At 41.1% G+C, this 23061-nt stretch overlaps 1 protein-coding gene across 1 annotated transcript in view; it reads right to left on the bottom strand.

The window, feature by feature from the left end:
• Positions 1-20319, bottom strand: part of Kdm5a (lysine demethylase 5A) — a 71055-nt gene extending 50736 nt beyond the window's left edge. Inside the window, exons 1-7 of the mRNA XM_052174742.1 lie at positions 19389-20319; positions 17683-17760; positions 15501-15623; positions 9022-9192; positions 3236-3370; positions 2320-2425; positions 1101-1192 (exon numbers count right to left, since the gene is read on the bottom strand). Of these exons, the coding sequence (XP_052030702.1) occupies positions 1101-1192; positions 2320-2425; positions 3236-3370; positions 9022-9192; positions 15501-15623; positions 17683-17760; positions 19389-19553 (870 nt within the window). The 5' untranslated portion in view covers positions 19554-20319. The remainder of the gene's footprint in view (positions 1-1100; positions 1193-2319; positions 2426-3235; positions 3371-9021; positions 9193-15500; positions 15624-17682; positions 17761-19388) is intronic.
• Positions 20320-23061: the final 2742 nt, after the last annotated feature.

Below are 23061 nucleotides of genomic sequence, written 5' to 3'. Positions count from 1 at the left end.
GACCCAGGTTCAATTCCCAGTATCTACGTAACAGCTGACAACTGTCTCTAACTCCAGGGGATCTGATACCTCAGACAGACATTATATGCAGGCAAAACAATATACATGAAATAAAAATAAATAAAATTTCAATACTTGGAGTTTTCCAGGGTTTAGCCCAGGATCCAACCATGCATACCCATCCCAGTAGATACCAAAACCTACAGGTGATTAAATCCCTTATATAAAATAAAATGGCTTAATAGTTGTCTATCTTCTATATATCCTAAGAGTAAGTCATCTCTAGATTATTTATACTAACATTATATAAATGCTTTAGACATCGCCACACTACATAGTTTAGTAAATAATGCCAAGGAAAAGGGATCATATTTTATGGTAGACTTGCTGATTCACACCTGTAATCCCAGCACAAGAGGTTAAACCAGAATCACCTCCTATCTAAGGTCAGTTGGGCTTCATCCTAAGTTCTAGGCCAGCTTGGCCTATGTAGCCAGAACCTGTTTTATGTTTTTTAAAAAAGACAAAAGAAGGAAAGAAAAGAGCTCTGCGTTGCTCAGTATAGAAGTAACTATTATAATTTTAAAAATATGTATGGACTTTTCTGTTGTTGTTGCTGGTTTTATGTTTTGCTGTGTACCATGTCCATGTCCATGCCTAGTACTCTCAGGAGTCAGAGGCCAGAAAAGGCATCAAATCTCCTGCAACTGGAATTACAGATACTTGTGAGCTGCCAAGTTCATGCTTGGTGTTGAACCCAGGTCTTCTGGAAGAGTGTCCAGTGTGTTTAACACCTCTCCAGCTCCAAAAGCAAAAGCCTTTCATCTATACTTGGTTAAACCAACACAGAGAGAAGCTGAAGACACAAAGGACTAACTAGGCATAGATTTATATTCCCTCCCTAACTCTGTTACCTACAGGCATATGATTTAGGGGAACGGACATAAAATCAAGCACAGTTAACATCACATAAACCAAAGCTGCAACTTGAGACTTTCCACCATTTCTTTTAATCAAATAAGCTAATTGAACATCATATATCAATATACAGCAAGACAAAAATAAATCCTTTCCTGCCTGACAAATCCCAAAGCACTTACAAAGTTAACAGAGAGAGTTCCTTTCCGTTGTCTCATTTGCATGTTAAATGCGTCTGACCTGTTGGTAACTTTTCGTCTTCGGGTGACCTCATCTTGAAAAAAAAAGTTATATAATAAAATAAATTGATATTTAAAATTATTTAAATTAGATAAAAGTCTCACAGCACTATGAGACAGACTTGGTTCTGTTGGCAGCTCATGATAAGGAACCTAAGGTATGACAAAACTGGACAACTTCTTTAAGATCATATAGTTAGTATATAGCAGATCTGGGATTCTAATCTAGACAAATCTGAAGAGTTAAAACCTTCAATGACCTCTGGGAGGCAGAGGCAGGTGGATTTCTGAGTTCGAGGCCATCCTGGTCTACAGAGTGAGTTCCAGGATAGCCAGGGTTACACAGAGAAACCATGTCTTGAAAAAAACCAAATCCAAAAAACCAAAAAAACAAAAACAAAAACAAAAAAACAAACCTTCAGTGACTGCCTTTATGCCATACTTATTATATACTGTGTATATGTATGCTTTAGAGGGGTCTCAAATTAGCCATAGCTTTTTCTTTAGGATTATTGTCAGGCAACACAATAATCTAAGAAAGGTTATCAGGAATGGTTGGGTACAGCTTTAATCCCAGTTCTCAGGAGACAAAGGCAGGCAGATTATGTAAGTTTAAGGCCAAACTAGTCTACATAGTAAAATCTAGGACAGCCACAGATATAAAGTGAGAACCTGTCATAAAAACAAAAACAAAAACAAAAGAACAGAGCCAGACATGATGGCTCACATCTGTAAACCCAAGCTTGTGAGGCTAAACAAGAGAATTGTCAAAAATAATAAAAGAAATCCAAAAACAAAAAAGATGAAAGTTTATTTAAAAAAAAAAAAACCTAGGTCTTATAATAGCTGAAGTAAGCCGGGAGGGGGTGGCGCACACCTGTAATCCCAGCACTCTGGGTGGCAGAGGCAGGCAGATTTCTGAGTTCGAGGCCAGCCTGGTCTACAGAGTGAGTTCCAAGACAGCCAGGGCTACACAGAGAAACCCTGTCTTGAAAACCACCCCCACCCCCCCAAAAAAAAGAAAAGAAAAAAACCCTAAACAAACAAACAAACAAAAAAAAAAAAAAAAAGAATTCCCAGCATAGAGTGAAATTCAAATATCACTTGAGCCTTGTAACAACCATGACATTGCATTTCATTTCATAAGAGTAACAGATTTTACCTTCTTTATCTTTTGCTCCCACTGCCAGGCCCACAACTTTGGGTCCAGCCCCAAAAATCTGAAGTTTCTTCAGTTCTGTGTTTCTATTTACTTCTCCAGAGTCTGACTAAAAATAAACAAACAAACAAACAAATAAAATGAATATTAGTATTATTACTTGGAATCATATAATTAGTTTATGAGATAGAGTCTCAGTTGGGCAGTGGTGGCTCGGGTCTTTAATCCCAATAGTTGAGAGGCACCGGCAGGCAAGCAGATCTCTTAGTTTGAGGTCAGTCTGGTCTATAGAGCTAGTTCCAGGACAGTCAGGAACACAAACACAGGAACAGTTTACACAAACTAAACGACACCTACTACTCCCACAAATTACTAAGTTCATGAGATCCTGTCTCTAAAAAAAACCAAACTCTAGATAAATTCTATTAAAAAATAGTCCATGGGATTTTTGAGTTCCAGGCCAGCCTGGTCTACAGAGTGAGTTCCAGGACAGGCAGGGTTACACAGAGAAACCTTTTCTTTAAGAAAACAAAACAAAAACAAAACAAAAACGTCCATGGGAGCTAGGTGGTGGTGGCAAATGACTTTAATCCCAGCATTCAGGAGGCAAAGGCAGGTGTATTTCTAAGTTCAAGGCCAGTCTTGAGGTCTACAGAGTTCCAGTATAGCCAGAGAAACCCTGTCTGGAAGGTGGGAGGAGGGAGGTTGAAGGTCCACAGGGCTACTGAAGATGAGTCACCACGTAAAGGCATTTCCCACCAAGCATGACAGCCAATGTTGTGTCCTGGGACCCCATGGTAGGAGGAGAGAATTGACTTCCAAAAATTGTCTTCTGTCCTCCACATACATACTGTGGCATGTACACAAACACACACACACTAAAATTTTAAATGGCCCACAGGCACTGACAGGCAGGTACCTGAGATTTCACTCGTCTCGTTCTCTTCGGTGGCACACTCATTCTTGTTCCCCGCTCTGGGCAAGGCTGGATGTCAGTGCTGAGAACCTCAGCCTCAACTTTTTCTTTAAGGTCTAAATCAGGCATTTGTACACCCTAAAGGAGAAGACACAAAAAGAAAATTCACTAATAAAACAAGTTTGAAAATGAGTGAAAATATAGCAAATTTCCAGATAAGCCCCTAAAACCACATGAATCCAGGTGTTAATCCTGACCTCATAGTCATCTATAAACTCTATACTCATCTATAAAGCAATCCCTGACAAAGCAAATTCTGCTTTGTTCTTCAGAGTATCTTATGCAGTCCATAAGACATCGGAACTGACCTGGAACTCTCCATAAAATAGAATGATTCAGAAGTTTTGATCCTCTAGAATTACAGGCATGCATCACCAAACCAAGCTCCCAATGGGATTTGTTTGTATTTTTCAACATGACTAATAGGATTTCTTTTCATGAAAATTGAAAACACTAAAATTTATGTGAAAATGCAAACTGAAAATATTTGAAACGGAATCAAATTAGAGACCATATAAGGTTTCAAAATTTACTATAAAATAACACTAAAGATCATACAGTAGGGGTTAGAGATGGCTCAGCAGTTGAAGACTATCTATTGCTCTCACAGAGGACCCAAACATGGTTCCCAACACCCATAGCAGACAGCTCTCAACTCCTATGCTCCAGCTACTGGAGGAGACAAGGCCTCTGACCTCTGTGGCACCGGTACTCATCTGCACATAGCCATACAGACATACACAACTGAAGAAACTGGAGAGGTGGCTTGGCCATTAAAGAGTAGGTTCAAACCCAAACAAGACATGCATAAACGTAAAAGAACTTTAAAAACAAAAATACAGTGTAGTACTGGTGATAGGGTAGAAATATAGAGTCTGATAAATATAGACATTTGAAATTGTGCATAGTGCTGAATCCTATATACCTTTTCTGTATATTTATAATTAGAATAAACTTTAACTTGCAACGGTTTTTTAAAAAAATTCTGTGTTTAATGTTTTGCCTGTATACATGTAAGTGTCTAGTATCCTAGGAGTCAGAAAGGACATCAGATACCCAAAAACTGGCATTTCAAAGGGTTGCAAGCTACCATGTAGAAGGCTACCATGTAGGAAGCTAAGAACTGAAGCTAGGTCCTCTGCAAAAGCATCAAGTCTTTCTGCAGTTGAACCATCTCTGTGACCCCAAAACTTTAACTTATAAATTAGGCACAGTAAGATACTGACTATAGCTGGGTGGTAGTGGCAAAGACTGTCATCTCTCTCAGTTCAAGGCTAGCCTGATCTATAGGGGAAGTTCCAGGATAGCCAGGGCTACACAGAGATACCCTATCTCAGAAAAAAACAAATATACTGACTATAAAAACAGAACTAGTAATACGAAGTTATATTAATGTGGCCTATAGCACTGAAAGTTCCTTATTATACTTTCATCTTTTTACGTTAATTTATCTGTAAATTTGGAGTTTTTCTTTGGTGTAAACTGCCAACTTCACATTTTCAGGCTATTATCAACTAAAATAAAAATGGCTTACACACAAGTACCATAATTCCAACAGAAAATGTAATACACAAAATGTCTCCTAACTACCTACCTAGAAGGCAGAGATAAATAGACGCTCCACTACCAGGGCAAGAAGGAACTAGATTTAACCATATTATTCAAAATAGTAAAACATTGATTACATATAAGGAAAGGACTACTGTGGAAGAATAGGAAAATACAGAAATAAGCACATAGTTTTAAGGTCAACTATTGGTCAATAAAGATGACAAAAGAATCAATTGGAAAAGCTGTCTTTTGAAAGGGGTATTACCAGGTATGGTGACACACACACACACACACACACACACACACCTACGATCACTGGTTTTCAAAGTTGACTTGGTCTCCATATAGAGTCCTGGCCTGCTGGAACTACATAGCAACAATCTGGCTCATCAGAAAATAAATTTAGTAAAAAGAAAAAGAAAAAAATAAAAAGAAATAAAAAAGAAAAGAGAAAAATAGAGAGAAAGGCCTGCTAAAACTTTGGGAGAACAGGGCAGCACATAGATATGCAAGTTAGTGGTTAGATGTCAGATCTGTTTCTCAAAAAACAAAAAAAAAATTTTTTTAACTTAGAAATTGCAATAACTCTATATTTCTTTGAGCTCCAGAACAAGACATGGTCTCAAAAAACAAAGCTACATCAAAAACAATTTATTGGGGCTGGAGAGATGGCTCAGCAGTTAAGAGCACTGACTGCTCTTCCAAAGGTCCCGAGTTCAGCTCTCAGCAACCATATGATGGTTCACAACCATCTGTAATAGGATCGGATGCCCTCTTCAGGTACATCTAAAAACAGCTACAATGTACTCATATAAATATAATAAATAAGTCTTAAAAAACAAAAAACAAAACAAAACAAAACAAAAGCCGGGCAGTGGTGGCACACGCATATAATCCCAGCACTCTGGCAGGCAGAGGCAGATGGATTTCTGAGTTCGAGGCCAGCCTGGTCTACAGAGTGAGTTCCAGGACAACCAGGGCTAATACAGAGAAACTGTGTCTCAAAAAAACCAAATCCAAAAAAAAAAAAAAAAAAAAAAATCAATGGGACTGATAAATCTTCAAACAGACATCGCTATAAAAATGTCAAACAACATTTATCACAAAATACTTACAAAAAAATATTATCTAAGAAAAGGCATATCCAGAATAAATACCAAGCCCTTACAAGTACAAGGCAAACAGCTCAATTTTAGTGAAAAAAAATATAAGACACTTTATGAAGATCACAAAAAATGGAGGAAAGCTAGAGATAGCTCAGAGGTTGAGAGCACATGCTACTCTGCAGAGAACTTGCATTCAGTTCCCAGCACCTACATGGCAGCTCCCAAGTCTCTGTAACTCCAGTTCCAGAAGACATATGCGATGGGATGTATATGCTTGGCCCAGGAATTGGTACTATCAGGAAGTGTGTCCTTCTTGGAGTAGATATATCACTGTGGGCGTGGGCTTTAAGACTCTTACCCTAGCTGCCCGAAAGCATTTTGCTAGTAGCCTTCAGATGAAGATTTAGAACTCCCAGCTCCTCCTGCATCATGCCTGCCTAGATATGCCATGTTCCTGCCTTGATGATAATGGACTGGACCTCTGAACCTGTAAGTCAGCCCCAATTATATGCTGTCTTTGTAAGAGTTGCCTTGGACAACTGGCTGTTCACAGCAGTAAAACCCTAAGAAAGAAGTTGGTAGCAGGGACTAGGGTACTGCTGTGATAGGTCTGACCATGCTTTTGTCTGGAACAATGTGGATTTGGGAACTCTGGATTTGGACAGCAGTAGAATGCTTTAAGTAGGGCTTAATGGGCTATCCTAGTAGGAATTTGGAAGACTTTGTTGCTCAGAGTGATGTGAACTGTGCAGAGCTTTCAGTAGAGAAAAATTTCAATAAGTGGTGTAGAGACTATTTTTGTAGTATTTTGGTGAAGAATGTGGCTGCTTTTTGCCCTTGTCTAAGAGTCTACATAAGGCTAAAGTAAAGAGATTTATATAATTGCATTGACAAAAGAAGTCTCAAAAAGCCCAGCAGACTTTATTCTCATGAAGATCATTTTGAACAAGTGTAGCAAACTTAGAAAGAAAAAATATAAAATGTATGGTTCGAGTATTAAAGGGGCACCAAGAAGTGAAATGAAGCTGAAGTCTGTGTTCTAGGTGATAGCAAATTAAAGGAGTGGGACTCTAGGGCAAGATCCTACCCAACTAAATTTAGATCCAGGCACAGTGGGACACAACTTTAATCCCAGGAGACAGGCATGCAGACTCTAAGTTCAAGGGCAATCTACAGAGCAAGATCCAGGACACCAAACTTATGCAGTAAAGGGAGTTGGAAAACAGAAAGCTGGTGATAATGTATAGAACAAAGGGGCTATGCTCCACCTCCAGCAAGGGGCAGAAATCAGCAGCTTCAGCCATGTGGCTCTGGGTTTAGAGTCAAAATTAAAAGGGACAACTGGGACAACAGATGCTGGTTAGCTGGAGCTAAGAAATTAGTGGGAATTAAGAAGAACCAGTATCACTAAGGTGAAATCTTCGGGGAAGTATTTTCTGAGAGCACAAAGAAGCTGTTTCCAAGATTTTCGAGATGCCAAAGCCATAGAATATCTGCTGGGGACTGCTGCTAACAGGGAGTGGACCCAGCCTGGGAAAATAAGTTTGTTGCAGTCAAGAAAGATGAAAAAGGAGTTGGAGAAGTGAAGACCACTTTGATATCAGACACGGAGATACAGAGTTTGGGAGTTTGCCCAGCTGGTTTCTTGTCTTGATTTGGGGATTACAGTTAATTGATTGGATGGCTCTAAGAAGAGACTGAGCTTTTAACAGTGTTGAGACTGCTATAGACTATGAGGACTTTGAAGTTGGACTAAATGTTCTTTTTTATTGCTATTGCTAGGTATAGCCCCCATAGACTCATTTGTCTGAACAAGCCTATGAGCGCCAGGGAGTGGAATGTGTTGGCTTGTATATACTTGGCCCAGGGAGTGACACTCTGTTGGAGTAGGTGTGTGCTTTAGGTGTCACTGTGGGCTTTAAGACCCTCATCCTAGCTGCCTGGAAATCAGTATTCTGCTAGCAGCCTTCAGATTAAGATGTAGAACTCACAGCTACTCCTGTACCATGCCTGCCTGGATGCTACCATGTTCCTGCCTTGATGATAATGAACTGAAACCTCTGAACCTATAAGCCAGCCCAAATTAAATGTTGTCCTTATAGGAATTGCCTTGGTCATGGTGTGTTCACATACTGTGTGTCCACAGCAGTAAACCCTAACTAAGACAGTCAGTGAGAAAAAGGAACATTACACTCCTCACAAAAAAAGTTTACTAAGTTAACCCTGAATGGTACACTACCAACTTGCTAGACACAATGGGCCCACTAGTATAATAGTGGCATGATAGCCACAGTGGGAGCTAACTACAGTGGGAAGTTAATCCACTTCTTGGATTTGAGGTCTGTTTCACAAAAGGGAAGTCACCTTTGATACTATACACATAATCAAAAAGTCAATGGCTGGAAAAATGATAGTCCGTAATGAGAAATTTACTGCTATTTTGCTAAATAGTCAAGATATGTCTGTCAATTGGATTTTAAATATTTATGACCATGTATTAGTGCTGCCATCCTCTCTAGCCAGAAAGCTTCTTTGCAGTAAGTGGTGGATAATACAAAGACTCATAACTGTTTAAAGCTGTGAGGCTATTTAAGGCTCAGACTCAAAACAGAAACCTCTGAAATACCTACTTTAAGGTTTAGCCAACATTAAGAAGTGAGGTTGGGGCTGGGTGTGGCAGCTCACATTTCTAATTATAGAACTTGGGAGACAGAAGGTAGGTATCTATAAGCTGGAAATCAATCTAGTCAACATAGTGAATTCCAGGCTACACAGTGAGACCTGTTTCAAAAATCCAAATTAGACCAAAACAAAACCAAAACTTTTTTCCAGAAATCATGAAGATTTATAATAAATATGAAGATACCCTTCATTCCCATTATCCTTTACTCTGCAAACCACTAGAAATAGTTCTAATTTTTAAACTTTAACACACTTTTTCTTCTCAAATTCTGGCCTAGAAACAGCTATCCCACATTGCTATGCATAAGCATATCACTTATAGTGAATATTATTCGAAGTTTATACTTGGCAAATTAAAATTTCCACTGTAAGAACTATGATGCATCTCACCATAAGGCTGACACCAGATTGGAAAAGCTCGTATGGGTAGAGAATTCTTTCATAGTGTGACTTCAAAAGAGACCCAGTTCCTTTTCCTGGCAGATATCCCAAGCGGCTACCCACTTTAGACCATTTCTTCTCTTTGGTGACTATTTCAAAACCTCCTTTACTGGCAACAATCTGGAAGAAAAAAAAATGCAGGAATTCATTAGGGAAAGAGAATAATGTCAAGCATCCTAACTTGTATACTCTCAAACGCTTTTTCCTAGAGCAGCCAGTGAACGCTTGCCTAGTAAGCATGAAATCATTGATTTTGACCGCTAGTACCATAAAACCTAGGTGTGGTAGTACACACCAGTAATTCAAGGGTAAAGACAGGAGGACTTGACATTCAAGGTCATTGTCCAATACACAGTAAGTTGGAGGCCAAACTGGGATACATTAGATCTGACTTTAAAAATAAAAACAGTAGGCCAGGAAGGTGGTTCCTCAGGTAGCCTGTTGCTCCCAAGTCTGATGATCTGAGTTCCATCCATAGAACCAACATGATAGGAAAACCAGTTCCTATAAGTTGTCTTCTGATCTCCACAAACACTTTATGTCCAAAATCGTGCATGCGCATACACACAATTAATGTTTTTTTTCCAAAGGCAAATGATTTGTGATGGTACATTCTTTTCTTTTTTAGAAGATTATTTTATGTATGTGAGTACACTGTCGCTGTCTTCAGACACACCAGAAGAGGGCATCAGATCCCATTACCATGTGGTTGCTAGGAATTGAACTCAGGACCTCTGGAAGAGCAGTTGGTGCTCTTAACCACTGAGCCATCTCTCCAGCCCCCAAAATTAATGTTATAAAATAAAAGTTTCACAAAGTAAGTAAAATTCCAGCAGCTTAACTATGTATGTTGTCTATAAATATAAACATTATTTTTGACTTAAGATGTAAATTTCCTTTAACTAAAGTGATACTGTTAACATACAAAGGAATGAAGACAATCAAACTTTAAATTTGGTGTTACTGGGTCCACTTTCAAGATATTAAAAAGTACTTAATAAATTTATACTTCATACATTATATAGTATGAAAAAAATGTATGCAAAAAAAACTAGCATCCCCACAAAAAAACAAAAACAAAAACAAAATCAATAAAAACTCCAACCAAAACCAAAAATATATATGTATTTTTGAATCAAGCTGTAAGGCAGGACACATTTCTGTAGTTAAGAGAGCTCGCTCCTCTAGCAAAGGACCTGAGTTTGGTTCCTAACACCCATACTGGGAAAGTCACAAACACTTGTTAATTTCAGGTATTCCAGGGATCCAATACCCTCCTCTTTAGTACTCCACAGGCACCTGTATGCACATGGTGCATATACACACAGAACACAAACACACACATACATGTATGGGTGTATACATATATAGATAAACAGACACACCAGGGTTGTGGGGTACGGAGTAGAGTATGCTCAAACCTTGAGAATACCAGTTATGTGTATCCCACTACTCAGGTAAGAGGATCAGAGTTAAGGCCAACCTCTGCAAATATAGTGAATACACAGGTAGTTTTGTGTCACATTGGATTTGGTTTGGGTATAAATATATTTATATAAACAAAAATCCTAAAACTAAGGGCTGGAAACATGGCTCAATTATAGGTGGAGATATTCAGATTAGGTCAACCTTGGCTAACTCATCAAGCTGGAGACAAATGAGAGCCAGTCCCTTAGAGAGGAAAAAAAAGAGAAGTTAATATAAGGGGCATGAAGTGTTCTAAACTTAAGATCTTTTTATGTTGTTTATGGCTTTCAATCCCAGTAGCACTCAGAAGGCAGAGGCAGAGAATCTCTTAGTGTAAGGCCAGCTTGGTCTACAGAGGGAGTTCCAGGATAGCTAGGGCTACACAGAAAAACCCTATCTGGAAAAACTATAAACCAACCAAACAAACAAAAAGATCTTTTTATTTATTGGGTATTTATACTACGGGGGTACCACAGCACTCATACAAAAGTCAGAGGACAACTTTGTGGAGTTTATTCTTTCTTTCTCCCTTCCTTCCTTTACTTGGGTTCCAGGCATCAAAGTCAGGTCATGAAGTGGCACACTTTACTCAATGAGTCATTTCATTAGGCATAAGATCTTTTAGATCTACAACTCAGAGTAAAAAAATTCACATATAATACACAAAACCAAAAAGGGAAAAGTACCATAAACCCTTTGTTTGGAAACATAAAAGTTCAAAATCAGTAACAGCCAAAAGCACTGCAAGTAACTAGCATGAGAAACAGGAATGGATGTGGATGGACAAAGAGAATCATTTTCATTTTAAGTCTTATTTATTTTGTAAAAGCCTATTACTCAGGTCTGACCCAAATATTTCAAAAACAAATCTAATTTCAAAAACAAATCTATTCCCAACAAAAGGAATTAGATTTCTCAAGATTTAGCTAAACAATATGGCTGATAAATGAACCCCTGGAATTCTGGTTAGTTTACCTCCAAAATAGAAATGCAATCTAACTTCAAATTAAAACTAGCAATGGCAGCCGGGCATGGTAGCACATGCCTGTAATCCTAGCACTTGGGAGGCAGAGGCAGGCGGATTTCTGTGTTCGAGGCCAGCGTGGTCTACAGAGTGAGTTCCAGGACAGCCAGGGCTACACAAAGAAACCCTGTCTCAAAAAAAACCAAAAAAAAAAAAAAAAAAAAAAAAACAAAACAACCAAAACAACCTAGCAATGGCTTTCTAATTGGGGAAAAAGAAAATCACAGGAAGTTCAGATTTTTGTTGAGTGTTCGGGATCTTTGGGTTTGTGTGTGTGTGTGTGTGTGTGTGTGTGTGTGTGTGTGTGTGTGTGTGTGTGATGCACGCGCCTACAAGATTTTATTTAGTGCTTTCTGGTCATGTGTGTATGTGTATCTGTGCAGGGCTAGATGCATGCAAGTGCAGGTACCTATGGAGTCCAGAAGAGGGTATCAGATCCCTTGGAATGAGAGCTGTAGGTGCTGGGAACCAAGCTCATGTCTTCTGCAAGAGTAATAAGCACTCTTAATTTTTGAGCCATCTCTGCAGCTTGCTTGTTTCAGAAACAGTCTTACTCTTTTATAGCCTAGGTTGGTAAAGAACCCAGTATTAACTCAGGCTGGCCTTCAATTTGTAACAATACTCTTACCTAAGCCTCGAGTGCTGGGCTTACAAATGTATGATGCTGTACTTGGTTGAGAGTATGCGTGAGAGGTCCTCTCTCATTTGTATTAAGGCAGGGCTCACTATGCAGCATAGTAAGGCAGATCTGCCTCATCCTCCCCAGTGATGGGATTAAAGGTATGGACCATCACATTCACCCAAAAAAATTTTTTTCTTTTTTCTTCCTGTCTTTGAAACAGGATTTCTCTGTGTAGCCCTGGCTGTCCTCAAACTCACAAAGATGCATCTATCTGCCTCTGTATCGCCAGTGCTGGGATTAAAGGGGAACATCACCATCACTAAGCAAAAACAGAATTCTTAAAAGAAACTTTTAGGGCTAGAGATAGCTCAATGATTATGAGCAATTGCCATGCAACCAGGAGGACCTAAGTTTGCTACTAGCACCCATGTACAAGCTAGGCATGCTTTCATGTATACCTATAATCCTGATGCTGTGGAGGGCAGAGACAGGAGGATTGCTAGGGCTTGCTGGCTTCCAGCCTAGTGGAAAAAGCTAAGTTCAGGTCCAAGAACTTAGTTTTCAAGACTCTGCATCAAAGAAGTGGTTTTCAACCTTAATAATACTGCAACCCTTCAATACAGATCCTCATGTTGTGTGACTCCCAGCCATAAGATTATTTCATTGCAGCCGGGCAGTGGTGGTGCACGCCTTTAATTCCAGCACTTGGGAGGCAGAGGAATGTGGATTTCTAAGTTCGAAACCAGCTTGGTCAACAGAGTGAGTTCCAGGACAGCCAGGGCTACACAGAGAAACCCTGTCTTGAAAACACACACACACACACACCAACCACAGAGAAACCCTGCCTTGAAAAAAACCAAAAAAAAAAAAAAATATTTCATTGCTACCTCATAACTGTAATTTTGCTGTTATATAAACTGTAAATATGGTATGTAGGATATCTAAAATGAAATCCCTGTGGGGGATGAGACTCAGAAGGTTGAGAACTATTGGAGTAAGGCAGAGTGTGATAGATAAACATACTCAATGCCCTCCTACGAATTCCAAATGTACACAGGTACATGCGCGCACGCGCGCGCGTGTGCACACACACACACACACACACACACTCTCTCTCTCTCTCTCTCTCTCTCTCTCTAGAAATTTTAGGGGCCAGGCATGCTTTTATATGCCTATGTAGGTGATACCACTAAGGACAAGGCTAAGGACATATACTTCAGTGGGTATATTCAGCTTTGCCACATGTGATAATCAGTATTCCTTGCCAACACACTTTAAAATCACATGGAAGATGGGTGTGTGGCTGTGCCCATGATTGACTATCTCGTTCAAGTTATCTAATATGGGATAACCATTTCCTGGGTAGGGAACCTGCACTATATAAAATGCAGAAAGGGAGCTAGGGACAAGCATTTATTTATTGTATTGCTCTTGACTGTTGATACAGTATGATTAAGCCACCCTCACATTCCTTAATAGTGACTGCCCCACTATGATAACACTCTAACCTAGAACTATGGGCCAAAATAAGTCCTTTATCCTTGAAGTTGCTTTGCCAAAGTATTTAATCCCAGGAAAAATAAAAGACACTAAAACAACATGCAAGCAAGTTTAAGGACCTGAATTCAAATCCTCAGAACCCATGCAAAATCTGAGCAAGGTATTGAGTCTGTAATTTCAATGTTCCTATGGTACGATGAGGACAAAAAGAAACTTGACCGGCTAGCCTGGTATACTCAGTAGAGAACATCAGTACTAGATCCTGCCTCAAATAAGGTGAACGCTGAAGACAAGCACCCAAGGTTGTCCTCTGATCTCCATATACACACATGCTTCATATATGTACAAAGAAAGTCTCAGGCTAGCTTGATCTAAATAGGGAATCTGAGGGCAGCCATAAAGCAAGACCCTGCCTTAAAAAGTTAAAATTAAATTGATTAATCGATAGATAAATGGAGTTAGTATGGTGGCACACACCTGTAATTGAAACACTCAAGAAAGCATAGCAGGAGAATCACATCATGGCACAGGGTATCCAGGGACATAAAGCAAAATCTTGCCTCAAAAATCCGAAAACACAAACAAAAAAGGGGGATAGTGATGATGGCTGGGACCTGGGGAGATGAGTCTGAATGCATGGCCTGTTCTTGTTCAGGCTGGTGGCTAACAGAAGATCCATGGAGACAGATGGCCAGTGAACCCCAGGCCTTGGCCTCCATATACACATTAAAAAAGTATCAATAGACATACCAAGATTGTTAAAAAAAAAAAACAAAAAAAAAAACAAGTTAATAAGCTGGAGAGATGGCTTAGCAGTTAAAAGCACTGGTTGTTCTTCCAGAGTACCCACTTTTTCCTTTGTCTGTCTGTTTTTAGACAGGGTCTCTCACCATGTAGTCCTAGTTTGGCCCAGGATCACAGACCCATTTGCTTCTGCTTCTCGAGTGCTAGGACTACAAGTATGCACAAGCACACTGAGCTACATATTTTCTAACACAGTAAAAATCTGTGGCTGCTATGGGGGCTGGTGAGATAGCTCAGCGGTTAAGAACACTGACTGCTCTCCCGAAGGTCCTGAGTTCAAATCCCAGCAACCACATGGTGGCTCACAACCATCCGTAATGAGATCTGACCCCTCTTCAGGTGTGTCTGAAGACAGCTACAGTGTACTTACATATAATAAATAAATAAATAAATAAATCTTTAAAAAAAATCTGTGGCTGCTTTGACTTTTGAGTTAAGACACTCTTATTATTTTTGAATTTTCAGTTTTATTAGCTTCAAATGCCCAGCACATACACAGTATAACTCGTTTACATTTGTAACTGTACAGAATCTGACCCTTTTGATTTCCATGGACAGTAAGATACAGTGTACAGACACACATGCAGACAAAACACCAATGCACTTAAAATAAAGATAAGTCTTTTTCAAAAATCAAGTAAATAAAAAGAAATAAATATGAACCAGGGATATGGCTCAATAGCAAAGTGTTTGCCTAGCAGTGCAAAAAAAATTAAAATATTTTTTAAACTATATTGAAAAATCTGCAGAGCATGGTGGCTCATGCCTCTGAGCCTAAGAGGCAGTGGCTGGCAGATCTTTGAATTTGAGGCCAGCCTAGTCTACAAAGCAAGTACCAGGACAGTCTGAGCTATTATACAGAAAAGATTATTTAAAATTCCTAATTTTATGAATCACAAACCTCTGTTCAACTTCCTCATGGGAGGACCTGGTACAAACCAAGAACTATTAACCACCACTGAACTATATCTCAACGTTCTGCCCAACTTCTCAGACAAGTCTTGGCCTCACCTTGCTTAGAGCATACAAATCCAGGATTTTTCTCTCCACCACGGGGATTTTCAACGTAGATCCTTGAAGTTCCCAAAATTTTGCCAGTTGATCCAAGAAGTCCAATCTTACTCTAGTCATTGCCTAAAATGATTAAAATACAGAAGTCAAAAACACAGGGCTGGGGATAAGCAGGGGAGGGTGGTGATGGATGGTTCTGAGTGTTGAACTCTGTTGACCGAGTTCTTTGGCTATCTGAAAAGATTTAATAAACTGAGTCTTAGCAGGCTTAGACACAGAAAACAGCAAAAGAAATGGAGTTTCTACTATGTAAGCACAATCATAACTGTGAATATGGCAGAATATATCAAGTTGCAACTCTTCAACACCTTATTGGCCAACAAAAGCCCAAAAACATTTTGCTATCTTTGCTTCCAATCCAGGGAAAAGTATCCATGCCTCTATTACCCTACCTCACCCCCACCTTCTTCCCCATTGTCCTGTCTGTATCAGCTGTCTCTCTTAAGTTTTACTCTAAGTTATCTGCCTCAGCTGGGCAGCGATAGCACACACTTTTAATCCCAACACTCTGGAGGCAGAGGCAGGTAGATCCCTGGGTTTAAGTCCACACTGGTCTACAAAGTGAGTTCCAGGACAGCCAGGGCTACACAGAGAAACCCTGTCTCAAAAAAAAAAAAAAAGTTTCTCCTTCCATTTAAGGTCTGTTATGCTCTTCTTGGTTTCTTGGTTGTTTGTGGTGTTTTAATCTGTATGCATGTAGTATGTCTACAGATACTAAAAGAGGGCATCTGATCCCCCTGGAACTGGAGTTTCAGAGGGTGGTCAAATACCAAGTGGATGCTGGGATTCCAACCCAGGGCCTCTGAAAGAACTGTTGAGTCATCTTTACAGCTATTGTTATGCTATCTTAAATGTAATTCTATTTCTTCCCAATGCTCTCCTACTGGAAGGCACAATCATGGTCTACCGGCCCTTTCTCCTAATGAACTTCATTTCCAAAGAGTAATTATTTGTCAGCTTCTCTACTGAACCAACAACTGCTGACTTCATTTTTTTTTAATCTAACAATATGATAATGACATAACAAAATCCATTATTTTGTATGCTATCTAACATACATATAATTAGGGAAAAAAATTCCAAGTTTGGAACTGGACATCATAGCAAGCACCTTTTGTAACCCCAGCACACTCAGGAGGCTGAGACAGGACTGCCATGAGTAATAGGCTAGCCTAGGCTACATATTAAACTCCAGTCCAGACCACTTATTAGCTACAAAGAAAGACTGGCTCAAGAAGGTGGGAAGGTGGAAAAGGGAGCTGAGGAAGTGGCTCAACCGATGGAGCACTTGCCTAGCTTCTTGAAGCCCAAAATTCTTTCCCTAGCATCATAAAACTGGGCATGAGATTCCAACACACAGAAGGTAGAAGCAGGTAGATCAGGGGATCCAGGTAGTCACGGATTATACATCAAGCTAACTAGCATCTTGGACTACGTGAGACTCTGCTTTAAAAAAAGAAAGTAGCCGGGCAGTGGTGGTGCATGCCTGTAATTCCAGCACTCTGGGAGGCAGAGGCAGGCGGATTTCTGAGTTCGAGGCCAGCCTGGTCTACAGAGTGAGTTCCAGGACAGCTAGGGCTATACAGAGAAACCCTGTCTCGGAAAAAAAACAAAAAAACAAATCCAAAACAAATCCAAAACAAAACATAAAATAAAATAAAGAAAGAAAGGAAAGTAGGAAGAAAAAAAGAGAGAGGGAGGAAGAGATTACCATTTTTCTAAAGGTAAGCACTAGAATTCTGACTAAGAAAATATGTTAAAAAATTGTTTTCTATTATCCCATTGAGTGAAGAACCAAAGGAAAAAAAGTAGTAACTACTTGAAACAGTCTTAAAAGACACTTTTCTCAAATATCAAGTAACTATTATTCATTAAATCCCAGTAAACTCTGAGTTCTCGTATGAGCTTGTCAAAATTCTCTATCTAAAATCCTAAGGTAATTAATAAAAGTAAATCAAGTTTTGGCAAAAAACAAAATAAAATCCTAAGGTAAGCCATCAGGAGATTGGAGCTATATAAAGCCATGGCAGAGCATTTGTGTGAAGCCCTGTATCCCAAACACCACCACTACTAAGGAAAAAAAGAATAAAATAGAAAGCAGAAATATTGGTTTAATACTCACCTCAAGTTCATTCAGGCGCTGGACTCTAGGAGTGAAACGGAAGGTTTTTACTTCACAGGCAAATGGAGGTTGCCAATCCTAAATAGAAAGAATTATTCTGGTCATTTAGCATGGAGCTGCCACAAACCATAGCATATGTAAGTCTTCACTATAGAGACCAATAAAAAAAAAAAAAGCAATGTTCTTATAGTTTATATTTTAATATTACTTGGAGAAGCAATTCTCAAATCTTACCATCTCACAATATGCAGTTATAGTCTCCAAGGTTATCCAGGAAAAATACAATGAGCTTATCAAATGCAAAACAGTGTCCAATAAACACAAGTATACCAAATAAAACTTAAAAAAACTCACTGAGTAGGGCACATGCCCTAATCCTAGTGCTCCACAGTCCAGGCAGGAGGCTTAAGAGTTCCAAACCAGCCTAGACTACACAGCCTGACCATCTTAACAACAAGGACAAAAATCATCTGGGCACCCGCTAGAAAAGAAGAGTACTGCAGACCGTCTGCAGCCACACACTGGTTCTACTTTAACAAGGTACAGGGATCGCATCTAAAAAAACATCCAGGTGACCCTGGTGCTGATTTTTCAGCAACACTTGGACAAGGTTTTCTCTCCCATGTTAGTGATGAAAGCCTGAGCCTTGCCTCACTCTCCCACACCAACATTATTTGGAAAGCACCTAATGAATTAAAAAAAAAAAAAAACCCTTTTGACCTTGAGCATATCACCTAACCTCCTAGGGAATTAATTCCATTCATGATGGGGTATCATCTGCTTTCCTAGCCTTAAAAAGTGAGGGTAATTAAGCAATTGATAGGCAAATTTGATTATTTATAACAGTCTGGGAATCGTCCCTTATTTTCTTACATCTAGAGATTTTGACGTTTTCTTCCATCCCGATTTATTGACCAATTCTTTCTAAACCTCCACATTTAAAAAAAAAAATAACTAATTAATGTTCTTTGTCTTCCTCAAGGATGCCTTTCTTGTTACAGTAATAATTATAGCGTGGGGGTTCTAGTCTAGTGACATCACTCTGTAGACAACCTGAGTTCGGATTACATTTTAAGAAACCCGAGTAGGGGCCTGCGAAGGTTTGATAAACTGAGCATTAGCAGGCTTGGACACAGAAGCAGTCGACACAAGTGGGGTTTTTGATACGCAAACAGAACGGTGGTGCATGAGCGAAGGACAAGACACCTCAAACGCCTTTCCCTACGAAAAGCCCGAAGGAGGCCTTTTGTTATCCCTCCCTCCAATCCACACAATATCCCTAAGTTCTGGAAGGGAAAAGATCCCAGAGACACCTATTTCTGCCTTTTGAGAGGTGGACCTGTGGGCTGAGAGTGAGACGGCTCAGTCGTAAGGCCCAAGCCTGACGATCTAGAGTTCGAGCCCTGAGACCCACACCCCACGACGCAGGAGACAATCGACTCCTAGAAAATGTCCTCTCCGCGAGTGCAAACCCATCCACAGTCAAAGAAAATGTAAAATAAATAAATAAATAAAAAAGTGGACGTGAAACTGCGATCAGAAACCGGGGCAAAAACATCCTCAAAAGTAGCCTCGGGATACCCAGAGATGAGGGAGGCGCCCCACGGAAGCCCCGAAGCCCCCCAAACAGGAAAGCCACTGCGAAAGTAACGACCCTCCCGGCCGCCCCCACGCCCACGCCCCCGCCCCGCCCCGGGCTCCGCTACCTTGGGTGGGCGGATTTTGCAGATGCCAGTCTTCTCGGCCAAAGGCCGGATGCGGCCGATGAAACTTAGCGGGTCTGTGAACTCCTCCCAACTGGGCTCAAAGACCGGGCACTCGGGCGGCGGCACGAACTCCGCCGCGTAGCCCCCCGGGCCCACGCCCGCCATGGTAAAAGTCGGGGGTCGGGGGGTGGCCCGAGGTGCACGAGCGGGTAAGGCTTGGCTGACCGCCACCAAAGCCCTCTCACGTCCCCTCACAGGGGCCGCAGCGCATCTTCTCGGGGAGAGAACTACTCCTCACACAAGACCCAGAAGCTCTTCCCCCGGTCGTTTGTTATTGTTTCCTTCGGGGCTTTTCCTCACAGGGACAGGACGCTTCCGGAAGTTAACGTACTGCTAAATCAGTCCGCCGCCGCAGGAAACAAAATCCGCCGCTCCCCCCTCCCGCCGCCGCCACGTCTAGTCGGGTCTTCTCCCCTTCCTCCCTTCCATGACAGCCGGCGTGCCTTTCTTTCTCAGCCTGCCCGTCAAAGTTCTGCGCTCTCCGGCCACTCTGCGTGCGTGGCGCCCTCAAGGCTCCGCGACCTCTCCTCGAGGAGAGGCGAGGGAGAGAAGCCCTCCCGCAAGGTGGACCGCGCTCTTCCGGCGCGCGGAGGAATGTGTAATGCCTCAGAGAGCAGAGGTACTGCTTCCGGTGAGGTGGTTCCTGTTCCTCTTTGTGTGGCGGGGACGCGACATCAAGGTGGGCCTCGCGATGGCTGGTCTTCCTTGTTTGCTCTCCCGAGACCTGCGTTAACACGGTTGTCTGCGTCTGGACCAGTAACCCTTGTCTGACCCTTGGCAGGATTTCCGAGTCTTCTTTCCAGTGCTAGTCTCGTACGAGTCGCTCCCCTCGATCGATCGCTTCCATACGGGTCTCTCGCTTCTCCGTGACTGATTGGCTTCAGCCCTGTTCCGTCATTATAGGGGCGGGCCTTAGCCCCCGCTGCGAATTGCTTTTTCTCACTACCCAGGGAACTATATAGTTCCTGGCCCGCCTATTCTAGCTGTTGGCAGTCATCCGGAAACCTTATGAGACGTAAGCAGGACCTGGAAACACCTGCTTGCCAACCCTTTTTCAGTTTGTCCTAAAACTGGTCAGCTTGTCTGACACCTCTCCGTGTAAGACCAGGCATGGTTGCGCATGCAGAGTCCAATCAGCAGCGGCAGTTTTGGGAGAAAAAAACAAACCACGTTTATGCGTTTATGCCTGACTCTACAAGGGTGAAGGCAAGAACCAGCTAAAAAAGTTATCCTGTGCCCTCCACATCCATATGTGCAAAGTAAAGTTAGATGGTTTAGGGGCCGTCCGAGCTGCGTGTGATTGATAGACGGTTTAGGGGCAGTCCGAGCTGCTTGTGAATTTGAGGCCTGATTAGGCTATAGGAGACTTTGTCTAAAATAAAGAAAATGCCTGTGTGGTAGCACAAGACTAAACTCAATTTTGGGGAAGGAGATGTAGAAAGGGAAGAGCACCATAAAGCCACGTGGTTCCTGCAATACCCAAGACACATCTCACATATCAAAGGATGCCCAAGAAGGAGAAAGAACAAAGTATGGATACTTGGGTCCTTTGTAGAAAGGGAAACAAAATACCCACAGAAGGAGATACAGAGACAAAGGGTGGAGCAGAGTCTGAGGGAAACACCATCCAGAATCTACCCCACGCAGGGATCCATCCCATATACAGTTACACAACCCAGACACTATTGTGGATGCCCGAAAGTGCTGGCTGACCGGAGCCGGATATAGCTGTCACCTGGGAGGCTCTCCTAGTTCGTGACAAATACAGAGGGGGACACACTTAGCCAGCCATTAAACTGAGCACAGGGTCCCCAATGGGGGAGCTAGAGAAAGGACTCGGGGGACTGAAGGGGTTGGCAGCGCCACAGGAGGAACAACAATTTGAGTCACCCAGTACTCCCAGAGCTCCCAGGGACAAAACCATCAACACATGGAGTTACTCATGGCTCCAGACACATAGGCATCAGAGGATGATCTTGTTAGACACCAAAGGGAGGAGAGGCCCTTGGTCCTGGAAAGACTTGATGCCATAGTATAGAGGAATACCAGGACAGGGAAGTGGAGGAGGGTTGATTGGGGAAGGGGAGATGGCTTATGGGATTTTCGGGGGAGGGGGAACCAGGAAAGGGACAACATTTGAAATGTAAATAAACAATATATCTTTAAAAAAAAAAAAAGCCACATGGTTACAAATCGAGTTGCAGATTGGTCAAGAATATAGGGTAAGGGCCAGAATGATGGCTCAGCTGTGACGGGTACTTGCCACCAAGCCTGAATCCTCAGTTTCTTTCCTGGAACTCACATGATTAAAGGAGAGAACTGAACTGTCCTCACATCATCTGTACGCACGTGGGTCCACACACATTCATATACATATCCACATGGTAAGTAAACAAGGGGGGAGGGACTACATGGTAAAACACCCTCTCAGAAAAAAAAAAAAAAAAAAAAGACCCAGGACCAGGAATGCAAGGAAATGGACTCAGGGTAGTTTGTTCTGTCACTTTCTGTACTAGAAATTGAACCCAAATCCTTGGAAATATTAGGCAAATGTGCCCTGAGCTGCAACTTCAGTTAGTCTCCATTTCTTGTTTAAAGAAAAAAAAAGGTACAGGAAGGTATGATGAATTATATACAATTATTAAAATAATTTATAATAAGACTTGGGTCATTTAGTACTTAATCTGAAACAAAACCTATGCACATAAAAAAAGAAATAGTAAAATTCAAAAGACTGTTTTAAATTGTTGTGTTTGTTTTCCAAGACAGGGTTTCTCTGTTGAGCCTTGGCTGTCCTGGAACTCTCTCTGTGTAGATCAGACTGGTCTCAGATTCCCAAGAGGTACACTGGTCTCTCCCTCCCAAGTACTGGGATCAAAGGTGTGCACGACTATTACCTGACACACTTAAAATTTTAAAATTCATCAAAAATAGTTTTTTCATTACATATGCAATCAAAATACATTGATTGAAGCCCGAGAGGACCTGTGATCCCAGCACTTAGGGGATGGAGATGAAAGGATCACAATTCCAAGACCAGCTTGTCTGTGTCATAGCTACCCAGGGATTAAAAAAAAAATGGCAACAAAAGAAGCAACTTTTGAGGAAAAATAAATTCATTTCAAGTAAATTGAGGAAAGTACATTACAAATACCACATATTTATTTGTAATTTATCAGAGTAGAATGAAATTAAGACCTAAGTCTGGTAATTATTTGGCAAGGCTATGAACTATGGCCTCTGATATATTTCATTTTACTTTTTTGAGCCAGGGTGTCTCTGTTTCATTCAGGCTCTTATTGTACTGGATGCAAATGATCTTCCTGTCTCAGCCTTCCCAGTATCTGGAACTGCAAGTCTATACCACTCCTAAAGTAAGTTATTTGTTTGTTTGTTTGTTTGTTTGTTTGTTTTTTCAAGACAGGGTTTCTCTGTGTAGCCCTGATTGTCCTGGAACTCACTTTGTAGCCCAGGCTGGCCCTGAACCGAGAAATCCTCCTGCCTCTGCCTTCCAAGTGCTGAGATTATAGGCATGTGCCACCACTGCCCCACTCTAAATTTATTTTTAATATTATTAGAGTAACAGGAGTGGGTGCATCTAGTTGAGTGAGAA

Source organism: Apodemus sylvaticus, chromosome 2, assembly GCF_947179515.1.
Source record: "Apodemus sylvaticus chromosome 2, mApoSyl1.1, whole genome shotgun sequence".
In the NCBI taxonomy this organism is placed as follows: Eukaryota; Metazoa; Chordata; class Mammalia; order Rodentia; family Muridae; genus Apodemus; species Apodemus sylvaticus.
The sequence above is the reverse complement of the archived record's forward strand: the minus strand, read 5'-3'. Positions and strand labels throughout refer to the sequence as shown.